General features: G+C 47.0%; 1 protein-coding gene across 3 annotated transcripts in view; it reads left to right on the top strand.

Moving 5' to 3' along the window:
* GDPD2 (glycerophosphodiester phosphodiesterase domain containing 2) overlaps positions 1-27,973 on the top strand; it is a 389,876-nt gene that overhangs the window by 330,383 nt on the left and 31,520 nt on the right. For all 3 annotated transcript variants that reach the window (XM_086918307.1, XM_086918305.1, XM_086918304.1), the window contains exons 5-8: positions 10,457-10,516; positions 16,808-16,906; positions 21,917-22,010; positions 23,770-23,915. In XM_086918307.1, the coding sequence (XP_086774433.1) occupies positions 10,457-10,516; positions 16,808-16,906; positions 21,917-22,010; positions 23,770-23,915 (399 nt within the window). The remainder of the gene's footprint in view (positions 1-10,456; positions 10,517-16,807; positions 16,907-21,916; positions 22,011-23,769; positions 23,916-27,973) is intronic.

Raw genomic sequence — 27,973 nt, 5'->3', positions numbered from 1 at the left:
ATCTTGACTCCACCACGTGGGCTTGACTTTGCCAAGGTTTGTTGCCCCAATCCTGGGTCCAGCATCGCTGACAGCAGACACCTTCGTGGACAGCTCGCACCTCCAGCCTGGTCGCCGACAACGCCTCCTAGCCCGTGCGACTGCAGAGTCCAGCGTCGCCCACTCACCTGGTCCTGGTGACTTCATCCGGTGCCATCCTGGTGCCCACACAATCACTGGCTAGTGATTAAGAACTAAGTCCCCTCTGCTTTCAGGTCGTCTCCATCACCGATCCAGGCTTGGATCACATCGAACATCTTCACTGGTCGCCTGCCAGCAACTTCTTCTTTCAGGCTCCATAGACTACAACGAGGATTCCCGACATCTTTTGAAACCTATGCAGCCGCAGCCCCTGGGCTAGGTGACTCGAGCATTTCGGTGCTCCAACGCAGGTTCACTATCTAAGTGTCCAGATCCTTTGTCGTTTTAAGTCTACCTAGTCGGATTCGTCCGGAAACAGTAACTTTAGAAATACTAGCCTCCATAGACTTTGTCCTTCATCCCGCGTGAGAGTGCACACTCTGCACCCGATCTCCCTAGGCCTCCTGCTCCTAACCTTAGGGTCCAGTAGTGTAGTCCTAGCGATCCTGAAGCCCCTGGATTGTGTTACTTGCCTGCTAGTATTTCGCATTCCACTTTTAGTGTATATGGTTTGTCGTGCCCCTCGGGCATTTGTGTAAATTGTGCAACTTGAAGTATTTTCTTAAGAGTTTTGTATTGTGCTTAGCTCCCTGACTCATAAAGAGTTCAGGGTAGACTTGTTATAAATAAATATCCTTTATTTTTCATAACAACTTGTGTGGTGTCCTTTCACTTGGTGTTCAAGGGGTATATGTGACGGTAAAACAGTTGGCTTAACACGCCCTCTAGAGTTTAGCCTAAAGACTGCTTTTGTCCACGCTACTAGGATAGCTGGTCTATAAGGTTGACTTACAACCAATCATCAATAAGGGTCGTTTGGTATGATACACAGTGATCACTAGAATAGTGAGCACTATATATCAGGCCAACTTCCCACATTGGTGTGCAGCGGTTGGGATTTGAGCTTGCTGTTGTTTTACCTCGCACATATCCTAAGAATATCATTTGAAAGATCACAGAAGTACCCAGGTACATATAACTTAGCTTAGAATACTCTGAGTTCTACTGAACCAGCTGTTGTAGTGTAACAGGGCTTAGCACACCCTGACTACAACTCCTAGCAAGGGATCAGTAGGCAAACAAATAGTGTAGCTAAGTGCACCACTTACAGCTCACTAGAAAGCATGTCTGACCAAGGAGAATCTTCACAGATTCCCCTAGTGGTCATTGACCCTCCACAGGTCATGTCAAGATATGCAGCTCTTAGCTTCCAGGAGATGAGACAACTGTGTGCCTTCAGGAAGCTAAAACAGGGTTCTAACCCTACCACTCCTTTTCTGATAGGTCTCTTAGAGACTTATGATGCCAGGAGGGCTTCTAACACAGGCCCCCCTAATCCAGATGGGAGTATGCCCCCCTTAGAGGGACCCCTTGGGGACCCTGACCTCAACCTCAATGGAACAGGAAGTGAAGTGGAGAAAGAGGACCAGGAGTTGTCAGGGGATGAGGCAGACAAAGGTCAGGTAGTAGTCAGTAGGCTCACCAGGACCAACTTAAGCAGGCATGAAAATGGACTTGGGGGACCCCCAGGCCCACTTTCAGGTAGGCTTAACATTGGGAATGGACGAGTTAGGTCTCTCTCCAGAGGCTCTAACAGATCCATTCATACCAATAGCTCTCAGGCATCTTCTCACAGAGGGATGACATCCCCTCAGAGAAGAGAGCATGAAGCTAAGATGAGGGAAGTCAATCTGAGGATTGAGAGGGAAGAACTTGCCCTTGCCAAGGAAAGACTTGCCTTTGCCAGAGAGCAGAAATTGAGTGGGGCACACCCCACTGGTGGCAGCATTATCCCTAGAGATAAAGACAGGAGTTTTGATACTAGACACCTGAGTAAAATAGTGCCCCCCTTTAAACAAGGGGATGACATCCACAAATGGATGACTGCTTTGGAGAGGGCCTGCACTGTCCAGTGCATCCCCCAGAGTCAGTGGGCAGCTATTGTGTGGCTCTCCTTTGAAGGCAAAGGTAGAGCTAAGCTCCTCACTACTAGAGCTGAGGATGCTAACAATTACCAAGTCCTGAAGAATACACTGATTGATGGGTTTGGCCTAACAACTGAGCAGTACAGGTTGCTGTTCAGAGACACCCAGAAAATTCAGTCTCAGGATTGTGCTGACTTTGTAGATTGTGTCACTAAGGCTTTTGAAGGCTGGTTACTGGGAAGTAAAGTTACTGATTACACAGGATTGTATAATCTAATTAAGAGAGAACAAATTTTAAGTAATTGTCAAAATCAGTTGTTGCATCAGCACCTTATTGACTCAGATCTGACCTCTCCCCAAGAATTGGGAAAGAAGGCAGACAGATGGGTCAGGACAAGGGTCAAGCAGCAGAACCAGAACCAGGGTGGTGGCCAGAAGAAAGCAGACCAGAAGAGAATGAGAGTAAACAAAATGACCAGAAGTCTTCAACAGGCCCCCAACAAACTAAGGAGGGTGGGTCCCAGAACTCCCAGAAAAAGAAGAACAATGGTCAGAAGAAACCATGGTGCCAATACTGTAAAAGTAATACTCACTGGTTTAGTGATTGCACCATGAAAGGCCCAGCTCCTACCACTACTGCCCCTAAGGCACCTGCAACCCCTAGTTCGGTTAGTAGTGGTAGTGTTCCCCCTAAGACTTTAGTGGGTTTGACACTGGTATCCGAGGCAGGCTCTGACCTAGTCAGAGTACCTACCCAGGCTGTTCTTGTTTGTACTGGGGACATGGATTTGACCCCTACAATAAGTCCCAGTACTCTGGGCAAGTATAGACAGACACCTTTGATCAATGGAAAATTGGCTCAGGCCTACAGGGACACTTGTGCCAGTGTCACTATGGTGACACCAAACTTTGTGGACTCTGATCAGGTAATACTAGGTTCAGACTACCTAGTGACCAATGCTAGCAATGTCACTACCAACCATAGTATGGCACTTGTTAATTTCTCCTGGGGAGGGGTAAATGGCCTCAAAAGGGTTGTTGTAAGTTCAGACCTCCCAGTGGACTGTCTTTTGGGCAATGATTTGGAATCCTCTCTATGGTCAGATGTGGAGTATAGGACTCATGTGGAGATGTTAGGTTTGTCAGCACATGTCCTTGCTGTAACCAGGTCACAGGCCAAGAAATGCCCAGCTGAACAAGTGCTGGATCCTGGAACAATGGGCCAGACACGACCCAAGAGAAAGAGCAGTAGGGTTAACGCAGTGCCTTCCCCCTTGACTCAAGGTGAGGATCAGCTCTCACAGGAGACTGACCCAAAGACCCCAGAAGGAACTGTCCTAGAAGAACTTGAACCTGACCAGGTTGAGTTTCTTGGGACAGGGGGACCTTCCAGGGCAGACTTGAGCCAAGCACAATTAGACTGCCCATCTCTTGAACCCCTCAGACAGCAAGCTGCTGCTGAGGCTGCAGGGAATGCCACAGGTGCCCATAAAGTGTACTGGGATGATGGACTCCTTTACTCTGAGGCAAGAGACCCCAAGCCTGGTGCTACCAGGAGGCTGGTCATCCCCTTGTCTCTGAGAGGTTTCCTTCTCACCTTGGTCCATGCAATTCCCCTTGTAGGTCACTTAGGCCAGAACAAGACTTGGGACAGGCTTGTCCCACACTTTCACTGGCCCCATATGTCTGAAGACACCAAAGAGTTTTGTCGCTCATGTGTTACCTGTCAAGCCAGTGGCAAATCAGGTGGCACAACAAAGGCCCCCCTTATACCACTACCTGTGGTGGGGGTACCCTTTGAAAGAGTGGGGATTGACATTGTTGGACCAATGGACCCCCCAACAGCATCTGGGCACAGGTTTATACTGGTGGTAGTGGATCATGCCACCAGGTATCCAGAAGCTATTCCCCTTAGGACCACTACAGCTCCTGTTGTGGCCAAGGCCCTACTCTCAGTTTTCACTAGAGTGGGGTTTCCTAAGGAGGTTGTCTCTGACAGAGGTGCAAACTTCATGTCAGGATACTTGACTGCTATGTGGAAAGAGTGTGGTGTCAACTACAAGTTCACCACGCTTTATCATCCACAATACAATGGGCTTGTTGAAAGGTTCAACAAGACCCTCAAAGGGTTGATAAAAGGGTTACCTGAAAAGCTTAGGCGAAGATGGGACATCCTTTTACCCTGCCTTTTTTGCCTACAGAGAGGTCCCACAGAAGGGGGTTGGCTACAGCCCTTTTGAGCTTCTGTTTGGGCATCCTGTAAGGGGACCCCTGTGTCTTGTGAAGGAAGGATGGGAGAGACCTCTCAAAAAGCCTAAGCAAGACATAGTGGACTAAGTACTTGGTCTCCGCTCCAGGATGGCAGAGTACATGGAAAAGGCATCTAAAAACCTGGAGGCCAGCCAAGAACTCCAAAAAGCTTGGCATGACCAAAAGGCTGTCCTGACTGTGTATCACCCAGGACAGAAGGTGTGGGTGTTGGAGCCAGTGGCCCCAGCAGATCTCCAAGACAGATGGTCTGGACCCTACACCATTATTGAACAAAAGGGAGAGGTCACCTACCTGGTTGACCTTGAAACTCCCAGGAGCCCTCACAGAGTACTTCATGTGAACAGGCTCAAGGCATTTGTCGACAGGGAGGCAATGAGCTTGCTCATGGCCACAGATGAGGGACAGGAGGAAGAGAGTGACCCTCTCCCAGACCTGCTGACTCAGAACCCTGATGATGGGTCAGTAGATGGTGGTGTGTTTTCTGACAGCCTCTCTGAGCATCAGCAAGAGGATTGTAAACAGGTTCTTCAATCCTTTAGACAAATATTCTCTCTGACACCCAGTCAGACAAACTGGTGCACCCATGAGGTGGACACTGGTGACAGTCTGCCTATAAAGAGTAAAATCTACAGGCAACCTGACCACGTCAGGGACTGTATCAAACAAGAAGTACAGAAAATGTTGGAATTGGGAGTCATTGAACCCTCAGAGAGCCCTTGGGCTAGTCCTAGTGCCTAAACCTCACACCCAAGATGGTAAGAGAGAGATGAGGTTTTGCGTAGACTACAGGGGTTTGAATGCTGTCACTAAGACAGATGCCCATCCAATACCAAGAGCAGATGAACTCATTGACAAATTGGCTTCTGCCAAGTTCTTGAGTACATTAAACCTGACAGCTGGTTATTGGCAAATCAGGTTAGCTGAGGATGCCAAGGCCAAGACAGCATTTTCTACCCCAGGAGGTCATTACCAGTTTGTGGTGATGCCCTTTGGTTTGAAGAATGCACCTGCCACTTTTCAAAGGTTGGTGAACCAAGTTCTCTCTGGGCTGGATGACTTCTGTGCAGCATATCTAGATGATATTGCTGTCTTAAGCTCCACCTGGGAGGATCACCTGATCCACCTGAGGAAAGTTTTGGAGGCCCTGCAAAAGGCAGGCCTCACTATCAAGGCTGCCAAGTGCCAGATAGGGCAGAGTCAAGTTGTATACTTGGGCCACCTTGTAGGTGGAGGCCAAGTCCAACCTTTGGAGAGCAAGATACAGGCCATAAAGGACTGGGCTCCTCCAACCACCCAGACACAGGTCAGAGCTTTCTTGGGCCTGTCTGGTTACTATAGGAAATTTGTCAGAAATTATGGAACCATTGTGACTCCACTTAATGACCTGACATGTAAGAAAATGCCAAAGAAAGTTCAGTGGACAGTTAGCTGTCAGAAGGCATTCGATGACCTAAAGCAGGCCATGTGCTCTGCACCTATTCTCAAGAGTCCAGACTACTACAAGCCATTCATTGTCCAAACAGATGCTTCTGAGTTGGGTGTGGGAGCTGTTCTTTCTCAACTAAAAATTGATGGTCATGACCAGCCCATTGCTTTTATAAGTAGAAGGCTGACCCCTAGAGAGAAACGTTGGTCAGCTATAGAGAGGGAGGCCTTTGCAGTGGTTTGGGCCCTGAAGAATTTGAGGCTATACTTGTTTGGCACTCACTTCAAGATTCAGACCGACCATAAGCACCTCTTGTGGCTAAATCAAATGAAGGATGAAAATCCCAAACTTCTTAGGTGGTCCATTTCCCTACAGGGGATGGACTTTACAGTGGAGCACCGCCCAGGGACTGACCATGGTAATGCAGATGGTCTCTCCCGGTACTTCCACTTAGAACAAGAAGACTCACCTGGTCAAGGTTAGTTTAATGTCCCTAAGTTTGGGGGGGGTTATGTAGGAGAGTGGGGTCTGCAATCCTATGGTCACCCCCGATTTTTGCTTTTTGCTTCACTGGTTTACGACTTTCCCTGGCTGTGGGCCTGCTAATCAGCCCCACAGCCTAGCTGTTCTCTCTCTAAATTGAACAAAGTGTTATCCCGGTGCACTCAAAATTAAACGTTTTTCCACTAGACTAATCAAGTTTGTGGAGTGGCGCTCTAGTCGTCGCACGTAGTCAAGGCGTGCCTTTTAAACTGAATGAAAGTATTGAGGGTAGAAGCAACTATCCTCCAGGCTGAGCGCCAAGTTAACAATGAAACCAAGTTTCTTATCACAGTTCATGTGCTTTATCCACTTCATGAAGGTATTCCAGTTATTCAATTCAGTATGACTGTATGAATGTCCTTGCTAACATAATTCAATGTAGCCAAATCATATGTAGCGTATTCACATTATATTGCAGCATGTAAAGATCTTTCGATGTTATTTTTGTCCATTCTTAGTGCCCCGCGCTTTACGAACATCATTGACAGTGTTTATTTTCCATAGCGCTACGCGTCGCTTTGTTTGGAAGCCATTGTACTCTGATCACGTGATCCGGTGCTCGCGCCGTGATTGGTCACGGACGCGATCACATGATGCATATTCCGCCTATGATAGCAATCGATGTAACATTGTGGTAATCGGACAGAACACGCTGAGACGCGAACGCGTCCTGTTACCTGTAAGTTGTGATTCCGTGCTTATTTTTGGTTTTATTGTGTGCTCTTGACACTCACATCGGTAAGGTGAACCCTTTTACTTACAGCGTTTGCGTGGCATCACTATGCTAAAGGCAGTGTCTTTCATTTGGTGGCGTTTATATTTCTCGCTCATGCGGCACATTTACTTTCCCTATTTTCCGTTTCTGTAGTTGGGTAACCGTTTTGGAATCTATTGCTGCAATGTTTTTATTTACGTTTTACGATACTTTGGAGTGATTAATTTGGTCCTGTTTGTTCCTCATTTGCAGACCCCTGACGAAGGGTCATGTTCCTTAGGACCCGAAATGCATTGGGTGTAATGAAATCTTGAGAAAATGTTTAATGATTTGGCTACATTGAATTATGTTAGCAAGGACATTCATACAGTCATACTGAATTGAATAACTGGAATACCTTCATGAAGTGAACAAAACACATGAACTGTGATAAGAAACTTGGTTTCATTGTTAACTTGGCGCTCAGCCTGGAGGATTGTTGCTTCTACCCTCAATACTTTCACTCTCTCTAAATTGACTCATATGTACCTTAGGTGCATTTACCAATTGGTACTGGGCCACCTTATCAGTCCCTGTATAGCATACCTTAGGTATCCAGGGCATAGGTGTACCCAGGGCCTACCAGGGGCTGCAGCATGTATTATGCCACCCCTGGCTGGCCATCCAAATCTGACACAACTGGCTGCACGACAGCTGGGGCAAGGTGGTGTAAACACCCTTTGCTTTAGATATAGTATCCCTATATCTAACCCTAAAATGGACACATAGATTCCTATTAGTCACTCCTATGGCAGGCCTTATCAATCCTGAAGGCAGAGTGCTTGGAATTATGTGAGATGGTGCTCTGGCATGAGCTGAGCCCGTTTGCAGCTTGCGGAACCAAGTCCTAATAGCTGTTCCATGATAACACGTACCATATACTCTTAAGTGCATTATAATCCTCGCGGTTATTTGCCAACTTTGGTATCGCTTTATCAAAACATGTCGAGTAAGGTGTCATACGAATTGGAATACTAACCCCTCGTCAATTCTGGCGACGGGGTTAGCATTCCACCCTTCTAGAGGGACACGACATGTATGTAACTGTGAACCCCGGTTAAAGTTAACTCGAGCCTCAGCATCACAAAATGGATGCTGCCACCACAGACACAAGTCTGACCTCCTGCTGCTGGGAGTCCTTCCAGCGAGGAGAGCTTGGACGAAGGGTTTTCTGTCAGGGGCGGTGCTAGCACCATCCCAGACAGGGTTTTGTGTATCCCAGGTAGGCAGGGCTGAGAGGAAGGTGACTGCAAGTGGCACCCCGGTGCTCACTGTGTATATGCCGGCTCAAACCAGTTCCAGGGGCACACCAGCCCCTGAGCTGGGGAAAGTCCGGACAAGGGAGAGGGGTGTAACCACCCCCCTCCTGGTCCCACCCATGGGCAGGACCTATTCGCGTGCCAGCCCCTTTTCTTAGAATAAAGGTAGGAGCGGGCCCCCTTCCCAAATTAGGTCATCCTGAATCTTGAACGACTTTCTACGAAAGGAACTCTTGACTTTCTTTGAGGACTCTCCCTTGTGGCTAAGGAGTAGCCACCCTGCACCCGCAGGCACCACCTAAGCATCGCGGTTTGCTGCACGTCCATCCTCCGGATCAAGACTGCCTAGCTCGGCGAGACCCAGATTCCCTGGCATCTCTGACCTCTACCTGCATCATCAGCCCAGCTGAGATTCGTGGGTGTGACAAGACTTGAGGGACCGGCCATCTTCTGAAACTGCACAACGCTTAACCAGCACGACCGCCGACGGATCCTCGAGTGAGTGCTTTGGGGTTTGAGAAGCCCTTACCCTGAGCAGCTCCAGCACCGAAGTCCAGCCCCCCAGCATCCACGAGATCTGCGTGGGGCCCTTCTGCTCTTTGCTGCTCATCGCGTTGTCCGGTCACTTGCCCATTGGCTAGTGGCCCTCCTGACGACGTACCACGACGATTACACCGCTGGTCTGGTTGCTCCAGACTGGCCCTTGCTCCCTTCCAAAAGAGGAGCACCCCGGACCCTCCTGGTCCACTCCAGACGCCATCTTGACTCCACCACGTGGGCTTGACTTTGCCAAGGTTTGTTGCCCCAATCCTGGGTCCAGCATCGCCGACAGTAGACACCTTCGTGGGACAGCTCGCACCTCCAGCCTGGTCGCCGACAACGCCTCCTAGCCCGTGTGACTGCAGAGTCCAGCGTCGCCCACTCACCTGGTCTAGGTGACTTCCTCCGGTGCCATCCTGGTGCCCACACAATCACTGGCTAGTGATTAAGAACTGAGTCCCCTCTGCTTTCAGGTCGTCTACATCACCGATCCAGGCTTGGATCACATCGAACATCTTCACTGGTCGCCTGCCAGCAACTTCTTCTTTCAGGCTCCATAGACTACAACGAGGATTCCCGACGTCTTTTGAACCCTATGCAGCCGCAGCCCCTGGGCTAGGTAACCCGAGCATTTCGGTGCTCCAACGCAGGTTCACTATCTGAGTGTCCAGATCCTTTGTCGTTTTAAGTCTACGTAGTCGGATTCGTCCGATAACAGTAACTTTAGAAATACTAGCCTCCATAGACTTTGTCCCGTATTCCCGCGTGAGAGTGCACACTCTGCACCCGATCTCCCTAGGCCTCCTGCTCCTAACCTTAGGGTCCAGTAGTGTAGTCCTAGCGATTCTGAAGCCCCTGGATCGTGTTACTTACCTGCTAGTATTTCTCATTCCACTTTTAGTGTATATGGTTTGTCGTGCCCCTCGGGCATTTGTGTAAATTGTGCAACTTGAAGTATTTTCTTAAGAGTTTTGTATTGTGCTTAGCTCCCTGACTCATAAAGAGTTCAGGGTAGACTTGTTATAAATAAATATCCTTTATTTTTCATAACAACTTGTGTGGTGTCCTTTCACTTGGTGTTCAAGGGGTATATGTGACGGTAAAACAGTTGGCTTAACACGCCCTCTAGAGTTTAGCCTAAAGACTGCTTTTGTCCACGCTACTAGGATAGCTGGTCTATAAGGTTGATTTACAACCAATCATCAATAAGGGTCGTTTGGTATGATACACAGTGATCACTAGAATAGTGAGCACTATATATCAGGCCAACTTCTCACATACACTACTCCACCACGGCCCCTGGCCGCTTCTGAAGGGGTCACTAGTCTCTTTTGTGGGGTGACGCGACCCCTCCTATAGCAGAGTCGATTTAGCAAAAACATGGAACACTTTTATGTGAGATTGTGATGAAACATACCTGAGGAGGAAAACTCCAAAAAGTCAGAAATCACCAAACGGAGAGGCACCTGGGAACCTTATGAAAGGGACGTTCCATCCAACGTTGTGCGTATATTGTTTCTTGTGTTCTCACCTTCATGCCCTACGTTTCTTCTTCTAGGTCCTCTCTGCGGGGGTGATGTTCTGTGGGCAACCGCTGAAGCTGCACTGGTTTCACAAGGTAAGGAGATCTGTAACCATCTACCCCAGAGCATGTGGGTAGGTCTGGAAATGAATGATAGACAAGCAAAAACAGAGCCTGTATTGCGTCTCAAAGAAAAACCTACATACACGTCCACACACACCTACCGTATCTCTACAGACACCCCGCAACCGATCCAGGATCCACTCACTTGCAACAACCTACCCAAAATCCATCTCCATGCACGCCTAAAAATCCGTGTCTCGTCTGGAGAGTCTTTGACAGATCTGCACTGTGGAAGTTTTCAATGTGGAATTATTGTAATTTTTTTGTTTTTCTACCTCCGTTCTATTCTCCCACGTGCTTCTTCCCATGTGCCCTTCTCCTACTCCCAGCCTGTTTCTGCAGACCCGCTTGATCCTCTGGTCTGGTTATTCCCTCTGTTGCTTCCCCCGCAGAATCCTCTGATCATAGGATCGCAACATGTCTGTTAGTTTCTGTACGGATCCTCTCATTCTACTTGAGTCTTGAATATTGTCTGCTTTCTTTGCTCTTCTACAGTACCCTTCATTTTCACAGATGATGTGTACCCTTTGCTGGTCTTGTCTTAGTATCCTTTTATCTTTGTGTTTGGTTGTTGAGTCTCCAGGTTCATCTGCAGATCCTCATCAAACATCTCGGTCATGTCCGATTATTGCCTCGCATGGTTCCTCATCAGACCCTTAATGTCCTGTGTAATTATTGCATCTGTTGGGTTCTTACAGACACTCTTGGTCACTGTATTCAATTATTGTCTCTTAGTTCTTCGTACCTTTGATCACCATATATGGTGATTGCCTCTTTTCGATCCTCCTCAAACACCTTTGATCATCACATGTGAATATTCTCTTTCTTGGTTCCTCTTCCGATAGTTTTGATCATATGCGATTATTGCCTCTCTTTGACCCTCCTAAGACATTCTTTTTTTTTTTTTAAACCTTTATTGAATTATTCAAAGAATTACAAGCACAGGCCTACAACCACAGGGGCCGGCCGCAAACTCAGGGAGTAGATTCAAGTGGCATGCACATATATACGGCCAACCAAGTAATATCAACGAGACAAGCATAGCATGTGATTGTATGTGCCACTAAGCGAAGGATATCAAAGGTTTCATTTTTTGGGTTATGAAGAAGCAGTAGTGGCTGCACTATCGATGGCATCACACCATACAATAAAATTAAGAAGAGATGGGGGGGGACGTACCCTGCATTGCAATCAGGACCAGGTGATGAACAATACAGCCTTAGACACACTACGCCCGCCGAGGCAGACAAGGAGTAAAAGTCGGTATAATAGAGAGCGATTCAGCTAGAGCATCATCCCGAAAACCCACCCTCCGGAGACAGTGAGGTATAGGCAAGTATAGACGCCAGATAGAGAAAGAAGTGAGATAAAGAGAGACAGCCAACCCTACTGAAGAGGAAGGAAACCCCCACCGAAAGAGAAAAGAAGGAAAAGAAAGGGACCATAGAACAAAACAAACTAAAATAATAACCCCCCCCCCCCCCCAACACCCCCAACCCTGCACCCCTGTCGCCCCGGAACTGCCCTAAAGAAAGGAAAGAAAGCGGAGGAGGAGAGCAATAGACACACTCCCGGTCCCCTTTACCCCCCGCCAGCAGCAACCTCCCCAAAATTCAATGTCGACTGTTAAAGCGAGTACTGAACACATACATGGGGAGAACTCAAACAAAAACCACCCGACTCCCAGTAATATACACGGTACATATCCGGCATAGAGCACATGAAAGAGCTAACCCCAAATGTCAAAGTCAACCCTGACCAGTTCGGTTCTTCACGAAAGCCCATGTTGCCCAAGCCACAGCAATCACAAAGAAAGCGAAGCGTCTAAGACAGTTCAAAACAATGGTGACGGATCGAAGAGAGGAGACAAGATGGCGACATCCGAAAATTCGACAATAGAGGATGAAGAAGGAAGGCGAACCTCTCGGAAAGTCACTGAAGAACTGTCTGTGGCGGTAAAAACCTTTAGTAACAATGTTCCGTCGAACAGGAATGGAGCAGGGAAAGCCAACGACGATCACAGGTGCACCATCCATGAGGCCAGAGTCATCAAAATAGGCTAAATCAGGCTTCCGCCCGGGGATCTCTAAATGGTACGGAGAATAATCCACGGGGTCCAAGGCGTGCTGACAACTTGTCGGAATATCCTCATCTGGTTTCAAGTGTACGTTATCCAGCATTACAGACATCCGTTGGCACAGGACGGCGAAGTGAGAGTGGAGCGCCCCAATGGCGGCCATTAAGGACCTCAGCGATGGTGTGCCGTCCGTCCCCCACATCTCCTCCGGCATGAGACGAGGCAGGATTTAGGCCCCTGAAACACCGTCCAGGAACCAGGCACACATGGAGCTGATGACAACAGCGAGCGCTCACACAACAGGCAGATTCGGTATTTCGCCACTTGCGGGGGCCAGTCCGTCAACCCCGGCCCCCCAGGGGGTCACCGGGCGTAGGACCCCCGACCACGGTCACCGATATCACATGCGTCACTGTGCCGTGTCCTTGGATTAAGCCGGTTACTCAGTTGCCAACTGGAATTAGGAGTGGACCGAGGTCGGAAGACCGGAAGCAACCCTGGTCCCACCGCCGATGTTGATCACTTACAACCCGAATGGGCCAGAAATCGAGGTCCCGGCGGAAGCCCTGGAATAGGCAGAGAAGTAAATTCGACGTAACTTCGTCACCCGGTAAGTTGGAGGGTCCGGGTTTGCACCGCAGGAGTCAGGAGCACTTCATACGTGTGGGAGTCCGGCGTGTGTGAAGGATGAAAGGCAGGATATATGAGCTGCCGGTGGAGGTCGGCGGAGCCGGGAGCTTATGCGGCCATCTTGGATTGTAGCGTAGCTCCTCCCCCCTCCTAAGACATTCTTGATCATCATATGTAATAATTGCATTAGTTTGTTCCTTCTCAGATAACCTTGATTGCATTTTTTCTTGGTTGTTCAGCAGATCCCTGTTATGATTGTACCCAAATATTGCCTCCTTTGGTTCCTCTGCACATCCTCTTGTGTGCGATTGCTTCCCTCAGCTGGTTCGTCTGCATATTCTTTGTTGGCACTTCTATTTATTGCTTCTCTTGGTTGCTTGGAGGTCCTCCTAACACTGTCCTACTGGAATATTTCCTTCCCTTTTCTACTGCTCTGTAGATTCTACTGATTTTCATGTTTCTGATTGTCTCTGGTAAATTCTATGTAAATAACCTTCATCTTATTATCATATTGCCTTTTTGGTTTGCTGCCGAGCCACTCAACCTTTTCATCTCCAATAATTATACCTCTTTGTTCTTCTTCTTTTTAAAAAAAAAATGTTTTTATCCTCATTAGCCTCATAGCCATCCATATAGCAAAATGAAACTCAAAACGATACCGTCCATGGGCTTTTATCTCATACGCCAACTTTAACATCCAAGGCTTGTGCTGCCGCCCAGTAGATATTAGGCCTCTAACTCCATACTAGCCGAAAAGCCCTGAGGCTTCAATCTTCTGGCAGCTGCTACCTTATCTGTATAGCCTCCAGAATGGGCGCCAGCGAGATAGGCCAAGACCTTAATCATCTTTGTTCTTCTTCTGTTCCTCCTGTGTCTGGTTGTTCACTCTGAGGGTTTGTCTGTAGATCCGCTTGGTCAAGGTTTTGGTTCATTGCCTCCCTCTGTTGGTGCAAATCATCTAGACCCTTGTGCGTCTAACTGATGCCCCCTGTTGGTTCCATGGAGGATCGACTAATATGCACTTTCTTGATTATTGCCTCCCTCTATTGGTCTTTCTAGGATCCCATTGGTCTCATGTGTTAGGTTAGTGCCTCTGTTGGTTTTGGTTGCACATGGTCTTCCTGTCTCATTATTACCTCTACTTAATCTTTGCATCTGATTGCCTCTATAGGTTCATTGTCTCTGGTGGTTCCTCTTGATATTCACACGTAATTGCCTCTGTTGCTTCCTCTATGGAAAACCTTGTTCCTTCCACCTATTATTGCCTTTTTTGGTTGCTTTATACCCCCACCCGCCACGCCCACCCTGGTCGTCATTTCTGATTGTCACATTTGTTCCTCTATCGAACCCATTGGTCTGGAGTATTGCTTTTGATGGCTTCTGGAAGTCTTATTGATCCTCATACCTCTGCCTATTACTGTAACCATTTGACTCCTCTGCAGATTCCCTTGATTTTCACATCTCTGATTACGGTCTGACTCTCTTGATTACTCTCAAGATCCCTTGATCCCCTCATTTGGTCCCTTGTCAGCTCCCCGTTATCCTCATGTGCGCGTTCATCACCTCCTTCTATTGGTTCCTCTCCAGAACCTCTTGACCCTTATAGTTACTGAATTTTGCCTCTTTTGATTTCTCTTGGCCCTCTTCTCTCTGGTTATTGCCTCTCGTTCCTTTTCAGATCATCATGACCCTCACATCTTGGATCAGGTCCTCTTTTGCTTCCTCTTCAAATCCTCTTTATACTTTTGAGTTTGTTTATTGTTACTGTCCTTTTCAGATTATCTTGTCTGGCATCTCTCGGAATAAAACCCCCTTAGGTTCCTCTTCAGAGTCTCTTTATCATCCTCCTGTTGGTTTGTTTTCAGATCCTGTAACTCCTCACACCTATGATTATGCCCTCATTTAGTTCCTCTACAACCGGCTTCTCCGGCGAGTAGCTCATGAGCTACTATTCACTCTCCAGCTACCTGTAAATAGCTCTCCTATGTGCAGTCCTAAATTAGATTTTTTGCATGGTCGAATGAATAGAAGTACACCTAATTTTTGTGTAGTCAAAAAGAAAGTGTATTTTCAGAACTCATAAGTGATGTTTGGAGAATAACTAGCAAATTTCCAAAATGTATCAAAAGCTGATATTTGAGTGATAAATCATGTGTCATTGGGGATACTTATAACTACAGTGACTGCCTTGGTGTCTTTTGCACAGAGATGACCACAGCTTGTATATGGTTTCCAGTGATGTGATCTTGTCTAACACGGTCATTATTACAACACTAATAATGTTAGTATTGCAAGATGATTTTCATTGAGCATAAGTAGCTCTTATTACTTAAAAGGTTGGAGTCACCTGCTTTACAAATTCTCTTTATTCTTATGTCTCTGTTGATTGGCTGCATCTCCTGGTTCTTGGTCAGATCCTCTTGACCCTCATACCATTGAATATTGCTTCTTTTTGTTACTCTTGACCATCATATCTCGGAATATGGCCCCTTTTCATTCCCTTTTAGAGCCTCTTGACCCCATGCCTCTAAATATTGCCTTTATATGGCTCTTTTTGACCCTCACATCTTGAATATTCCTTATTTTGATTTCTCTTGACTCTCATATCAATAGATGCAGCAAGTATAGGTGTGGGGGGTGCTGCAGAACCCCCAACATAACCATGCTTGAGTTCTGAAGGGGAATGAGCATTAAAGATGACTTTACATTTTGAGTTTATCTTTTCACATTTACTGTGGTTCAGAGACAGGTCAAAGGCCGGGACAGTCTGCTGACAAATTGCTGCTTATTCTTTTCACATGGAGCTTGGTGTTTACTTTTCCTTCTCTGACTGCAAGTGAGAGGATTTTGCAAAGTGAACTATGTGACAGTCTTGTTTGTATGATTGGAAAGGGTGTGGCATGCTCCTTTTTCTACCACCACCACCACAACATTTAAATACCTGCAAATGAACTGTACACATATTTCGAAATAAATAAGCAGATAGAAATGCACACTCCAAAATTATTTAAAAAAATGTTTCGAGTGTGGTAAAAATACAGATTGTAATAGGATTAAAACAAATGACAAACCTATATTTTGTGGTGAGCAAATTGCAAATGTTTGCTGATATCCTAGTTCCACACATTATTGTTTGTGTGAGGTGTAGTTTTAGCAGTAAAACTGTATCTGCATCTTTAGTGGCCCCTTCAATGGCAAATGTGGTGTCTGTAAATTACAGTCTGTACCACACCATGTTTTAGTAATGTATTTGTGACCGCGTGCTCCAGAATGCACACAAACTACATACTACTCCCTTATCACACTCTGGATGAATGGCGCGGCTCGTTTTTTAAATTTGTCTTTGTGTGATGCTTTGATTTTTCAGAATCGCTGAGTTCAGTGATGTCACATTGACGGCAGCACCCCCACGCTGAAAATTGTTCCAATACCACTGCTCATATGGCTGCATTGTTCCTCTTGAACCCTATATCTCTGGATATTGACTCTTTTCATCCCTGGTTAGGTCCGCTTGACGTTCATGCCTCTGATAAGTTCCTCTTTTTGTTTCTCTTCAGATCCTCTTGGCCCTCACAGTTGCTATTATCATCGCGGGCCTGGTTGGATTGGACATTAAATGGCACGAAGAGTGGATGTCTCTCTACGTCTCCCTCCAGGTAAGCCCCCCTCAAGCAGAGGTGGCCCTGCCCTGCCATCATGTAAGCACCCCTCAAGCCTAGGTAGCCCTGGTCCTGTTCTGCCGGCATGCAAGAACCCCTCAAGAATAGGCACACTTGCCCCTATTCTGCCGGCATGGTCTCTGAATCGAAAGGCTCGCGGTATGGCCAGAGAGGGACGTAGTTTACTGACCGAACCCGAGAGTGATGTGTGATTCACGATGTTTGATCTGTCCATTCCTTTGCACCTCAGAGCCTCACCATCGCTCCAGCTGTTCAGGAAGGACCTCAAGACCTGGATGTTCAACTAATGTGCACAGGCAGCGTGATCCCGCAGCAGGATCCCACAGTGCCCTGAGACACCTACGGGTGAAACGGCCGCACTTTCCAAATCCTGATTGATTGATTGATTGACAACGTTCTCTGTGATTATGGAATTATTAGGCCGCGTTTGCTGCTGCTTTGGCTGCCGTGTGCAGATACCTAATCTCCCTAGTCTTGAAGGAGTCTCGAAGCAGGTCCTCTGCTTCCTGTCTTTAGCGAAACCCTTATGAACAGCCAGCCAAACCTGGATTTAGTTATGTATGTTAAGGTCTTTGAGACTTATCATCTTGAAAACAATTTCTTGAGTACTGCAAGAATGTTAGAGGGTCAACGTGCATTTGGTTCAAAACCTCTCTGTGAAATTTATATTGAGAAGCCTCCCACAAAGGTGAGACTCGACACTGGCGTGGTTGCCCGTTGTCCAGGCTTATTCATGGTGCTAAGACGTGAGAACGTGTGTGCCAATGACATGCAGACCAGGCCATGGTCAGCCTCCCCGTTGGTGTGATTGCCCATGATCTAAGACTACACATGGTTCTAGAATGTGAGAACGCGTGTGCCAGAGACATGGAAATTAGGCCTGGGCGAGCTTCAATGTTGGCATGGTTGCCTGTTGTCCAGGCGTATTCATGGTTCTAAGACTTGAGAATGCGTGTGCCACAGACATGGTGATGAGGCCTGAGTGAGCTTTAACGTAGGTGTGGTTGGCCAAGGTTCTAAAACTTTAGACTACGTGTGCCTCAGATATGGAGACAAAGAGCTGGATTTAATATTCGGAGGACAGCTTAATCTGTCACAACCATGGCGGTGATCCCGTCCACCGAACTATATTCCATTATGGTCTATGGGATTTATATTTTGGCAGAATGGCGATCCGTCACCGTTGTGATGGAGTAACCCGTCCGCTGAAATAGAAATCGAGCCCGAAGTCTGGCGAAGCTTCTCTTTTCCTTGTCTTGATGGACAGGCCCACAGTACGTGCATTTCAGGATATATACGGGGCAGATGTGCCAGCTTCTGTGACGTGTGAACCTTGAGAGCAGGTAGTCCATGTTTCTGATCTTCTGATTGGTCGCAGTTTCAGGTATTTAACTTTCTGCCCCTGGTACCACTCTTGCTTGAGTAGAGCAGGAAGACAAAGGTGACATGCCATTTGTTGTGTCTGTGTGTGTTTCTGTGTGAGAAAATATTTATCGGCCTCTAGATCAGGTACACTTTTGCCCATCTTCACAAGAGACGGGATTGTGCAGTGAGGGGGCGTCTGCCGACAAAAGACAATGTCTGCCCATTGCAGCAGTGCCCACTTACTGCTTCTTACAAAACCACTCTGCTTTTTAACTCTAGGTAAATTAAAGTCTGTCAGTATTTTATCCCTTTTTTTCCTTTAAATCAAATAATACCGTTTTTTATTGTGTAGATATAAACGCGTTTACAGTGATATGTACATATTTCAGAATTAAAATGTATTTTAGGCAGGTAGAAGCCAGACGTAAGAAGCCAGACCTAGCTTATTACAGAGTGTAAATGGTTTTAATTCACCTAAATTTAATGGACTCGTTTTTTAAAAATTTACAATTGCTTTGAAAGCAAGCCAGATCCGTCATGATGACAACCTCTAGGTGCACCAGTCTCGTGCTCCTATTTGAAAAGTCAGGTAACTTTTCCTTCAACCACCGCCAGCCTCCCAGGTCAAATCCCCTGTCGTAACTTCCGGCTTCTTTGTACTGTCCTATTTGCCTTGGTCCATACTCTTATGGACATGCCTTTTTGGACATTTTGGACATAATAGTATAAGCATTTTGTCTAAACTCTTATAGTTAAAATTAAAATGACAGCTTGACAAGTGAACCATATAGCCATAGCAACAGTCCCTAAAGTTCACATGTTTCTTAATAATTTGTTTGGTAACATCGGTGGGGCGGTGGGGCCAGGTGAGGGGGGATTTCGAGAGACGATGCAGATGAAAAATGTGTTATTTTTTTAATTCTACCTCTACATTGTCCGTCGAAATCCCCCCATCATTCGGCCCGCCACTGTTACCTGCATGGACCGTGGCTGTTTTTGGGTAGTACCACTGTATGTGATGGGTGGGGGAGGGGGTTGCTAGCAGAAATGCAATGTTGGGATCTGGCACAGCCAGGAACACTGCGGTACTTGATGACCAGGGTACCACAGTGGGTAAATAAACCACTGGTGGGAAATGCATTACCGCCAGCAGGAAACACACCCACGTGGCTGCTATCCCATCATGCACTGCTGCGGCCCAGGCTCACACCAGACCCTGGCACTGTATTACTGCCCTATTTTTGCTGCTTATTGTGACGTTTATGCAGCCTGAACCATGAGCCTCTGCGGGAGACGTTTATGCAATACTGCTAATTCCATAGTATAACGGATTCTGTCTTTGTTAATATATTTGTCATATAACAAGAACACTTTCTGTTGACAACTGACTTCTTTTACTGCATGAACCAATGTACAGCCTCCTTACCATTGGTCCATGTGTCTCTTGACAGACACATGAACTTTTGGGTGGGTCCTCAGATTACCCGAACTCCCATTGGACCCTAAGCCATTGATCCCGCCCCTTTTTCCATTCAGCAGAAAGAGTCTGTGTTCCTCTCAAATATTTCTAAAACCACCAATGCAGCCTCATTCAATACAGAGTAAGAACAATCCTGCACAAGTTCTACATGGCCGAGTGACTCTCCCATTCGAAGTTATTGCTTGACTGACCTGTTAAGTGTCTGACTTATTAATAGTGTAGTTGAGCGCAATAGGTTTGCACACATGACACAGAAATCCAGGTTTAATTAATGACTTATGAATTGATAATGTGGTCATGTTGGAATAGGCGGGGTACTAATACATGTTCCGAACTATGTAAAAAAATAAAAAAGTGGATGCAATGTAAAATGTTGGTAAAGTACTGGGTTCCTGTGTCCACCAAATGCTTGTGGTGATGTGATCTGGGATTGAGAAGCATTGGGCAACGATCCTTCCTTTGGGCTGCGGAACATGCAACTCTTGGAAGGCCCTGCGTGCCAAAGGTTGGGTGATTCCTCCACTGGGAGCCGTAGTCGAGAATGTCCACCCAATGGAAGATGAGACTCCTGAGCTCAACAGGCAGTTAGAGTCCAAGGACCTTCGGTACTACCGTTCACCTCCGTGGCCAATCAGGTGCATTTACTGACCCAGGGACCTTGTCGCTGCTGCGCCCTGTGAGTCGTAACAGACAACTTGTGCTTTACTATAAATGCTATAGGAAGAACTTGTCCATAGGTTAGGATTGCATAATGTTGAAAGATTAACATATATATGCAAATGAATGACAATGTTTGTGTTCTGCCTCTGATCTGTGTAAGGCAGATGCGGGAGGGTTGAAAACGAAAGTTAAAGCACAGAGAACTTACTACATTAAGCGGTGACATATACTTTCAAAGACCTGACCAGAATCAACTCAGACACGAGGGAAGGTTTATATATTTGCTATAGACAGAATGGTTAGTATGGGGTCACACAGAGGAGTAGTGCAAACCGTTCAGCACTTCGACATATTGAAATGGCTTCTTGACTGTAGGTACGATCCACACCCTTGAATCAGGACTCTTGGCACACCGTAATCGGAGTTCTAGACTTGGAACCCACAGTCATTGTCTCGCCCGCATCTGCACTGAGCTTTAGATGCCTTTATTCAGCTGCCAGGCAGTCGTACAGACAACAGACTGCGGCACAAGCTGATGCACACGAACCGCCTTTCATTGGCACTCTGATGCTACTATCTCTTGCACCCTTAGTGGTTGCACCACATACTCCTTGAGAACAAAAGGATGCAAAGCCCCATCAACGACACATGGAAGCAATTCACTTTATCCCCCCCTTCGCCCTCATGGGCATTAACAGCATCCATAGGCCATCGCCTACACCCTCAATGGTTTCACCACACACCTTGACGACATCAACAACACAGTCCATGGTGACCTGCTGAGACTTCACTCATAGGACAGAGGAGAAACAATTCATTTTATCTCCCCAATCACTCTCATGGGTACTAACAGCATCCAGTGTTCAACTGTGTCAAAGCTGCTTATGGGTCTAACAGTGATCAGTCCCTATCCAAGGACCGCTGGGTTGAATCAGAACCTCATGGCCAAGTCTAAACCCCGACGGGGTGCCTCTTGGAAGAGCCTTTCTTTTACACATCTGTGTACTCTTTGTGCTCTTCACTGTTCCCAATGAAATAGGAAGGTTGTAGATTGTTCGACAGCCAGTTTAGCAACATCAAGTCCGCCTTTTCTCAGCAGTGGATGCACAAAGTATCTAATGGTTCTATTCAGTTGCTTCAGTCACAGAGTCCTCCTTCCAGTGTCTCATGAGGGACTTGCAAGTGCACTATGGGTAATCGTAACACTACAGGGCCACAGGACTGTGGCCTCGCATACTACAGTAGAACAAGTTGAGAGGATTCATTGTGTTCCTGTTTGTTCCCGGTGTCCATGGGTCTTGCCTTTGGCTCAGGTGGGATGAGAGACAATACTGAATGAAGACACCAAATCTTGGGATGTGTGGTACTGATTTCTATATCATCTTATAGCTGGACTAACCTATAGAACTTCTCAATAAGCAGGTCAATGGTTGATTTTTAACAGAGCAAATGTGCCCTTTTCTCCTTTTCTGCATCTTTAGGCGACTGCTCCATTTCTGCATATTGGTGCCGTGGTGGGAGTCACTCTGCTGGCCTGGATTGTTGCTGACCGCTTCTTCCGCAGTGAGAGCAAAGGTAAAACCATGACCTCAACTAAAAGGCCCTTTGTGCTCCGACTCCAGAGTCTTGAAGCTTTACAACTAATAGGAGTGATGCCACCTAGATTGACTTGGTGCTTGTGTTATGGAGCTCTTGGGTGACAGTCTGTGGCAGCCTTGATTGCCTATGTCCTGATTCCCCACTGCTGCCTGAGCGTGCGTGCGAATGTCAGAAGAGACCCTCTTCTCCATGGTTGACTTCTCCATGTTAGTAGGTGCATGAAGGTGGGTACTGACAGCCTTGTCTACCTATGTCCAGATCCCCCCCAATGCTGCCTGAATGTGCAGCGTCAGAAGGGACCCTCTTCTCCTTGGTTGACTGGTCTATGTTTGTAAATGGTCACTTGATAGGGACCAGCAGGGGCTGGTGAGCTCTTTTTTGCTGGGGATTGGCCTGATTTCTAAATTATAAGGAGAATATTTGGAAAGGGTATTTTTACTAAAAGTGCATCATTTTGGCAAAGGGTGAATCTGAGGAATCTTGCGGTGATGGGCAGAGTCAAGCTAGTGAGAAAGTAGTGTCTCCGTGTGCTGCAATAGTTTGGAAAAGGAGCAAACTGGTTACGGTGTTCCTCTGTTGTCGTTTTAGTGTTTGATTTTTTGTTATTGGCAGGGAGAGTACGGAAGCTGGTATACCATGTTTATGCGACTTGCAGAACGTAAGATTGACCAAGTCAGATGTAGGCAGGGAGAGATCCTTGCAGCGAGGCGAGCATTACGTAGTATAATTGGAAAGGCCAGTGAGAACACCATTCTCTTGCCCGAGGTTGTGCTGCTGAGGATGTGTGTGACAGCAGAGCTGGCAACCACAGCAATCCCCCAAACTATAAATTAGAAGGAACTAAGTGTTGGGTGGTGGGACATCGGCCAGTTTTTTTTTACGTCCTTTTACGGCCCAACCCTCAAGGAGTATTTTTAGAAAAACAAGGGAACCTAATAGTTCGTCAGGGAACTTGGGTATTAACTGTTTTAAGGAACATTGGTCCCTAACAAGCAAGTTATTGATTTGCAATATATAAAATAGTGATACAATAATGACTATTTGTCCAGATGGACATGGTATTTTTAATATACGGTTCGAAGAAAAAAATATATACAAGTGGGAGCAAAATCTTAACAAGGATATCAGGCTGCAGAAAAGTTTTGTCCAACAATTTCGACATGTAAGCCACTACGGAATAAATGTGCGCATCATAGCCCATATTGCTAAATTTATTCAGTTGTGCCAGGGTGTGAGGAGTCGAGGACGTTTCGATCCCTCTAGAGAAATGCAGGGATCATCTTCAGGACAAGGAAATGGGTGCCTGAGGTTTTTTCCTTGGGAACCTCTTGTGGATAAGGAATCCTGGAATCCTGGTCCAGGTGCGAAGCAGCATTGCTGGATAGATGTAGGTTAAACCTTAAGGCAAAATTCTACAACCGATGGATACAAATATATATTACCTTGCACAGCCCTACAACTCCTTATTGCCTCAAGGTTCAACCTACAGCTATCCAGCAACGCTGCTTCACACTGTGACCATGATTCCATGATTCCTTATGTCTGTTTCTCCTCAGCCCTTTGTGTCCTTTCCCACCAGTGTTGTCCATTTCTCCTCTGTTTCTTTGTGTCGTCTGTTGTCACTGTTGTCTGTTTCTCATTTGTCCCTTTCTGTGTCCTCTGATGTCAGTTTTGTCTGTTTCTCCTCAGCCCCTTTCTGTGTCCTTTCACACCACTGTTGTCTGTTTCTCCTCAGGCCTCAAGGCACTGATGCTCCTCGTCTACATCTTGGTGGTGATCGCCTTGTACCTGGTTCCGCTGCTCTTCCGGTCCCCTTGCATCATGGAGCCCAACCAGCTGCCGAAGAAACCGCGCCTGATGGGTCACCGGGGGGCACCAATGGTGAGTAAATCCTGTTTCCGCATATTGCCAAGGGCATTGATGGAAAACTGGACTACAGTGGCCTGTAAATGACATTTTTAAAACTTCGAAGCCATTGACAACCAAGAGGCCAGGAGTGGAACGGCCAGTTTGGGAATCCCTAGAGGGATTGGTAAGACTTGTTCTACTCAGTTTTTGTGACGTAAGAATGGAGGCCCTGCTGCTGCGCATTTATCCTGGGCGTAGAGAGTCTGCTACTCTTGCCTTCTCTGATGGAGACCTCCCAGTTTGTAGTGATTGGTTGTCCACTGCTGGAGACCTCCCCGTCTGTAGGGATTGGTTGTCCTCTGATGGAGACCTCCCCGTCTGTAGTGATTGGTTGTCCTCTGATGGACCTCCCCGTCAGTAGTGATTAGTTGTCCTCTGATGGAGACCTCCCTGTCTGTAGTGATTGCTTGTCCTCTGAAGGAGACCTCCCAGATGTAGTGATTGGTTGTTCAGCCTGGCCTAGATAGGATGTTTTAATCCCCAGCCTAGGGGTACTTCTCGTAATGAGGGACATCTGTCAGAAGAGCATCCCCTTAGTTCAAGAATCACTTCTTCCCTGATATGGCAGACCTGCTTACGTCTTCTGACTTGGTTATTGGAGTTAAGTCTTACCTCGCTTGGCTTGTGTTTGTATCATTCTACTGGTCTTGTGATCAAAGAGTGTGGGATATTTCTGGTTCATGAGTTCATTTGGTTCTTTTAAATTTAGCCTAGTTAGCACATAAATCCGGATGCTGTTGGTCCAGAAAACTCCTCAAAATACACATGGTGGAAGAGAGGCCCACAGGGCGACCCATGCGATAGAGGCTGAGGGAAGACCATGTGAAGCCAACCACATTACCTTCCCTGCACCACCCCTTTCTTCTAACCCTTATCTTGCTCATATGGAAGTATTTTGCCTCTTCTCCTTCCCCCTCAAGCTTCACCTTTCCATTCGACGAACAACCAGTACGTAGTCCCATCTATCCATGTGTCTTTTTCACCTAAATCTACCTTCTGCATTTCCAGCCAGGGCCCCTTGCTCCACCTTCTTGGTAACTAGCTTGGTAACTAGCAGCACAGTTTAGTCCAGCCAGTGTGTTCACATAGTGATGGAAACGACCATGTTCAGATGCCCCACCATCACCCGTTTCGCCCTAACCGATCCCTCATGAGCTGAGTCCTGCTTCGGGCTCAATTTCCTCAGACCTGTTAATTCTCGTCTCGGTGCCTATTCTAATCACCGGCCCCACGCTGCAACTCTGGGCAATAGTTTGCTTAGCCTCCACACCGGCCCCAACAGTGCTAAGGATGCCTGGCTTCACCCTGGGGGTGCCCAGGAGTGGACACTTCACAGAGAAGGCCAGGAGGGGTTCCACAGTGGTATGAGTATCAGCGCGAGGAAGCCGAATAGGCGACACCGCAAGGTGACCGTCTGGTGACAGTGCGCTCTATAAGTACCATGACATTTACATTTACATTTACTGTGCCGCTCGTTCCGAGGAGTCCCTTTGTCAAAAGTCTGATCGTGCTACAGGAGTAGCTATCAACTGTTCCAGCCTATTTTCTTGCCGGCGTGAGGAGGTGTCAGCTGCGAGGCCGCAGAGGAGGCGAGAGGTGCGGCCCCGGGACTGCGAGGACCAGCATACAACATCCACAGCTGTGTCCTCTTCCCGGGTGAGCCGCGCCCCCTCCCAGTGCCCGCCCCCTCTCCACCCAAGAGAATATCAGCAAGCCCAGTGACGCGCACCGCGGGACGCGCGCGGGGCGCATCCCGGGGCGAAGACCGGGCAAAGAGCGGGCCGTTTTAGGCCGTTAGAGACCGGATAGAGCCGGGCCGGGCTACCCCCCTAACTCCTAGCTCAAAAACATATCATAAACATCCCCACTTGTATAAACATGTCTCCAAGGGGAAGCAGAAGTAAGACTGCGGCAAAAAAAGGACAACTAACTGGCCCCATAGACAGTTTTATAACAAAGGCTAACACCTTTATAGATCAGAGTATCTCACTCATAGAACGGAGAGTATCCCAAGACCTCCTGGAGGCTCAACGATCCTCAATGGGTCATCTAGCAACCGCCAGAACGCCAGTCCCTACCAAAGATCAAAGACATAGTGAGGGCGGGACCAACAAGAGGCAGAGCCTCCCAAACATAGTTGACCTATCGGTGTCACAACTCTCAGAATCTCAATCAATAGCTGACTCTGACCTAGAAAAAATCCTGACTTAGTTCCACACCCTACACCAGAAGAGGTAAGACAGGCAAGAGGGAGGAGGGAGGGAGCTATAAAAAAGAAAAAGAATCATGTAGCGACAAATAAAACACCAATGAGAAAACAAACTCCATCCGCTACAGAGGAAATAGGAAATACACTTAGTCCCCCTCTGCTGGGAAATCAGAGCAGGCACACTGCGAGTATACACCATGACGCTTCACCTACCACAAATCTAGTGATAGTATCTGAGGACTCCCCAATAAATGAAACTGACTGTAATTACAATCTAGACTTGCTAGAAAAAATTGGAAATCTCCTACATAAATCCCTTTCACCCATTCAAGATACCCTGGCAAAACTAGAAAAAGCCGTAGTCGAACTCTCAGCGTCGATGAAAGCTAACCCTGCCTCAAACCGTGTACAAGAATCACAAAAAGTATAAAAACCTGGGGCACCAAAACCGTTAAATATAATCCCCGTGGCTCAAGCAAAAAGCTCGACGCCCGTACCCACTATAGCCCCGAAACCCCCACCCACAATACCATCTAAGAAAAAAGCATCAGACACATTAGCTTCAACAATCCCACTAAGAAAAAATAGCACCCCCTGTAATAGCACTACCACAGCCACAAAAAACAAACAACCCCCAACCAAACAACCGCAAACATATCGAGCGAGGGAAAGACAACAACAGGGCGAAACACGACCAGTAACACTTCCACCAGAAGCAAGCCCCTTTGTTGCTATATTGACCGGTGTACCAGAGTTGACGGACCAAAAATACGAACCAAACTGGTCATTAAAAAATAAGATACAACACTGTCTTAGCATAAACCGTCCACCCCCCCCCCCCTACTGCTCCACTAGAATTTTGATGGTTAGAAGAGCCCCTTGGGTCGGCCATGGTAAAGAAACAATACAGGGGGATTGCATTCTAATTACCTTTGAGGACCCCAGAATAGTAGAATACATCTGCTCAGGAGAGGAACTAACTTTACATGGGGGATAGGAATAAAACGTCTTTCTTTCTTTTACCCACCCAGTTTTCAGGATGGCCCCTCGCAAATAGAGGGACCCTGGTACACAGTGGGCCCTCGCTATCGAGGCAGAGAAAGGGATGAATGGAGAGGGCAAGAACAGTGGAGAAATTACAGAGAACCCCCACGCTGGGACGGCTGGAACGGATTACCACTAACAAATATGTACAGTGGCCTAGAGTGTGTCGACTGACCACCACAGCCAGAAGAACAGACCTCTAAAACTCCAGATAACCCGCCAATCCCAGATAACCCTTTAATCCCTGAAGACCTAGTTATTCCCAGCAATCTACAAATAGATAATACCTCTAAAAACAATCCTCCAACTTTGACCGTGATCTCCTGGAACATCGCGGGATTACGGCCAAAGGTGGAGGACGGGACCATCATGCACCATGTACACAGACATCAAATAGTCTGTCTGCAGGAGACATGGTCGCAATCAGAACTCCACTTGCAGGGGTATAAGACATATTTTTCCCCTGCGCTGGTGGGACAAAAGGGTAGACCAAAGGGAGGACTAAACATTTATATAGCTAACACCATCCAAAATATAAAAATAAACATCATTGAACTGGATTCTAACTTCCAGATCATTGGTCTCTCTTTACCCAAAAATGAGTTTGTAGTCCTCATTAATTTTTATAACAACCTTGAGGAATCACAGCTCCAGAGAGTTTTGGCCCACCTTTATGAGAAATTAACTACCCTTAGACAGAAACAAGGAGCAAGGGGTGTATTATCTATAATATGGGCAGGAGATTTCAATCTACATCATTGTACCCAACCAGAGCAAA

The sequence above is a fragment of the Lissotriton vulgaris genome, chromosome 4_1 (genome assembly GCF_964263255.1).
Source record: "Lissotriton vulgaris chromosome 4_1, aLisVul1.2, whole genome shotgun sequence".
In the NCBI taxonomy this organism is placed as follows: Eukaryota; Metazoa; Chordata; class Amphibia; order Caudata; family Salamandridae; genus Lissotriton; species Lissotriton vulgaris.
This window is presented reverse-complemented; position numbering and strand designations above follow the sequence as displayed.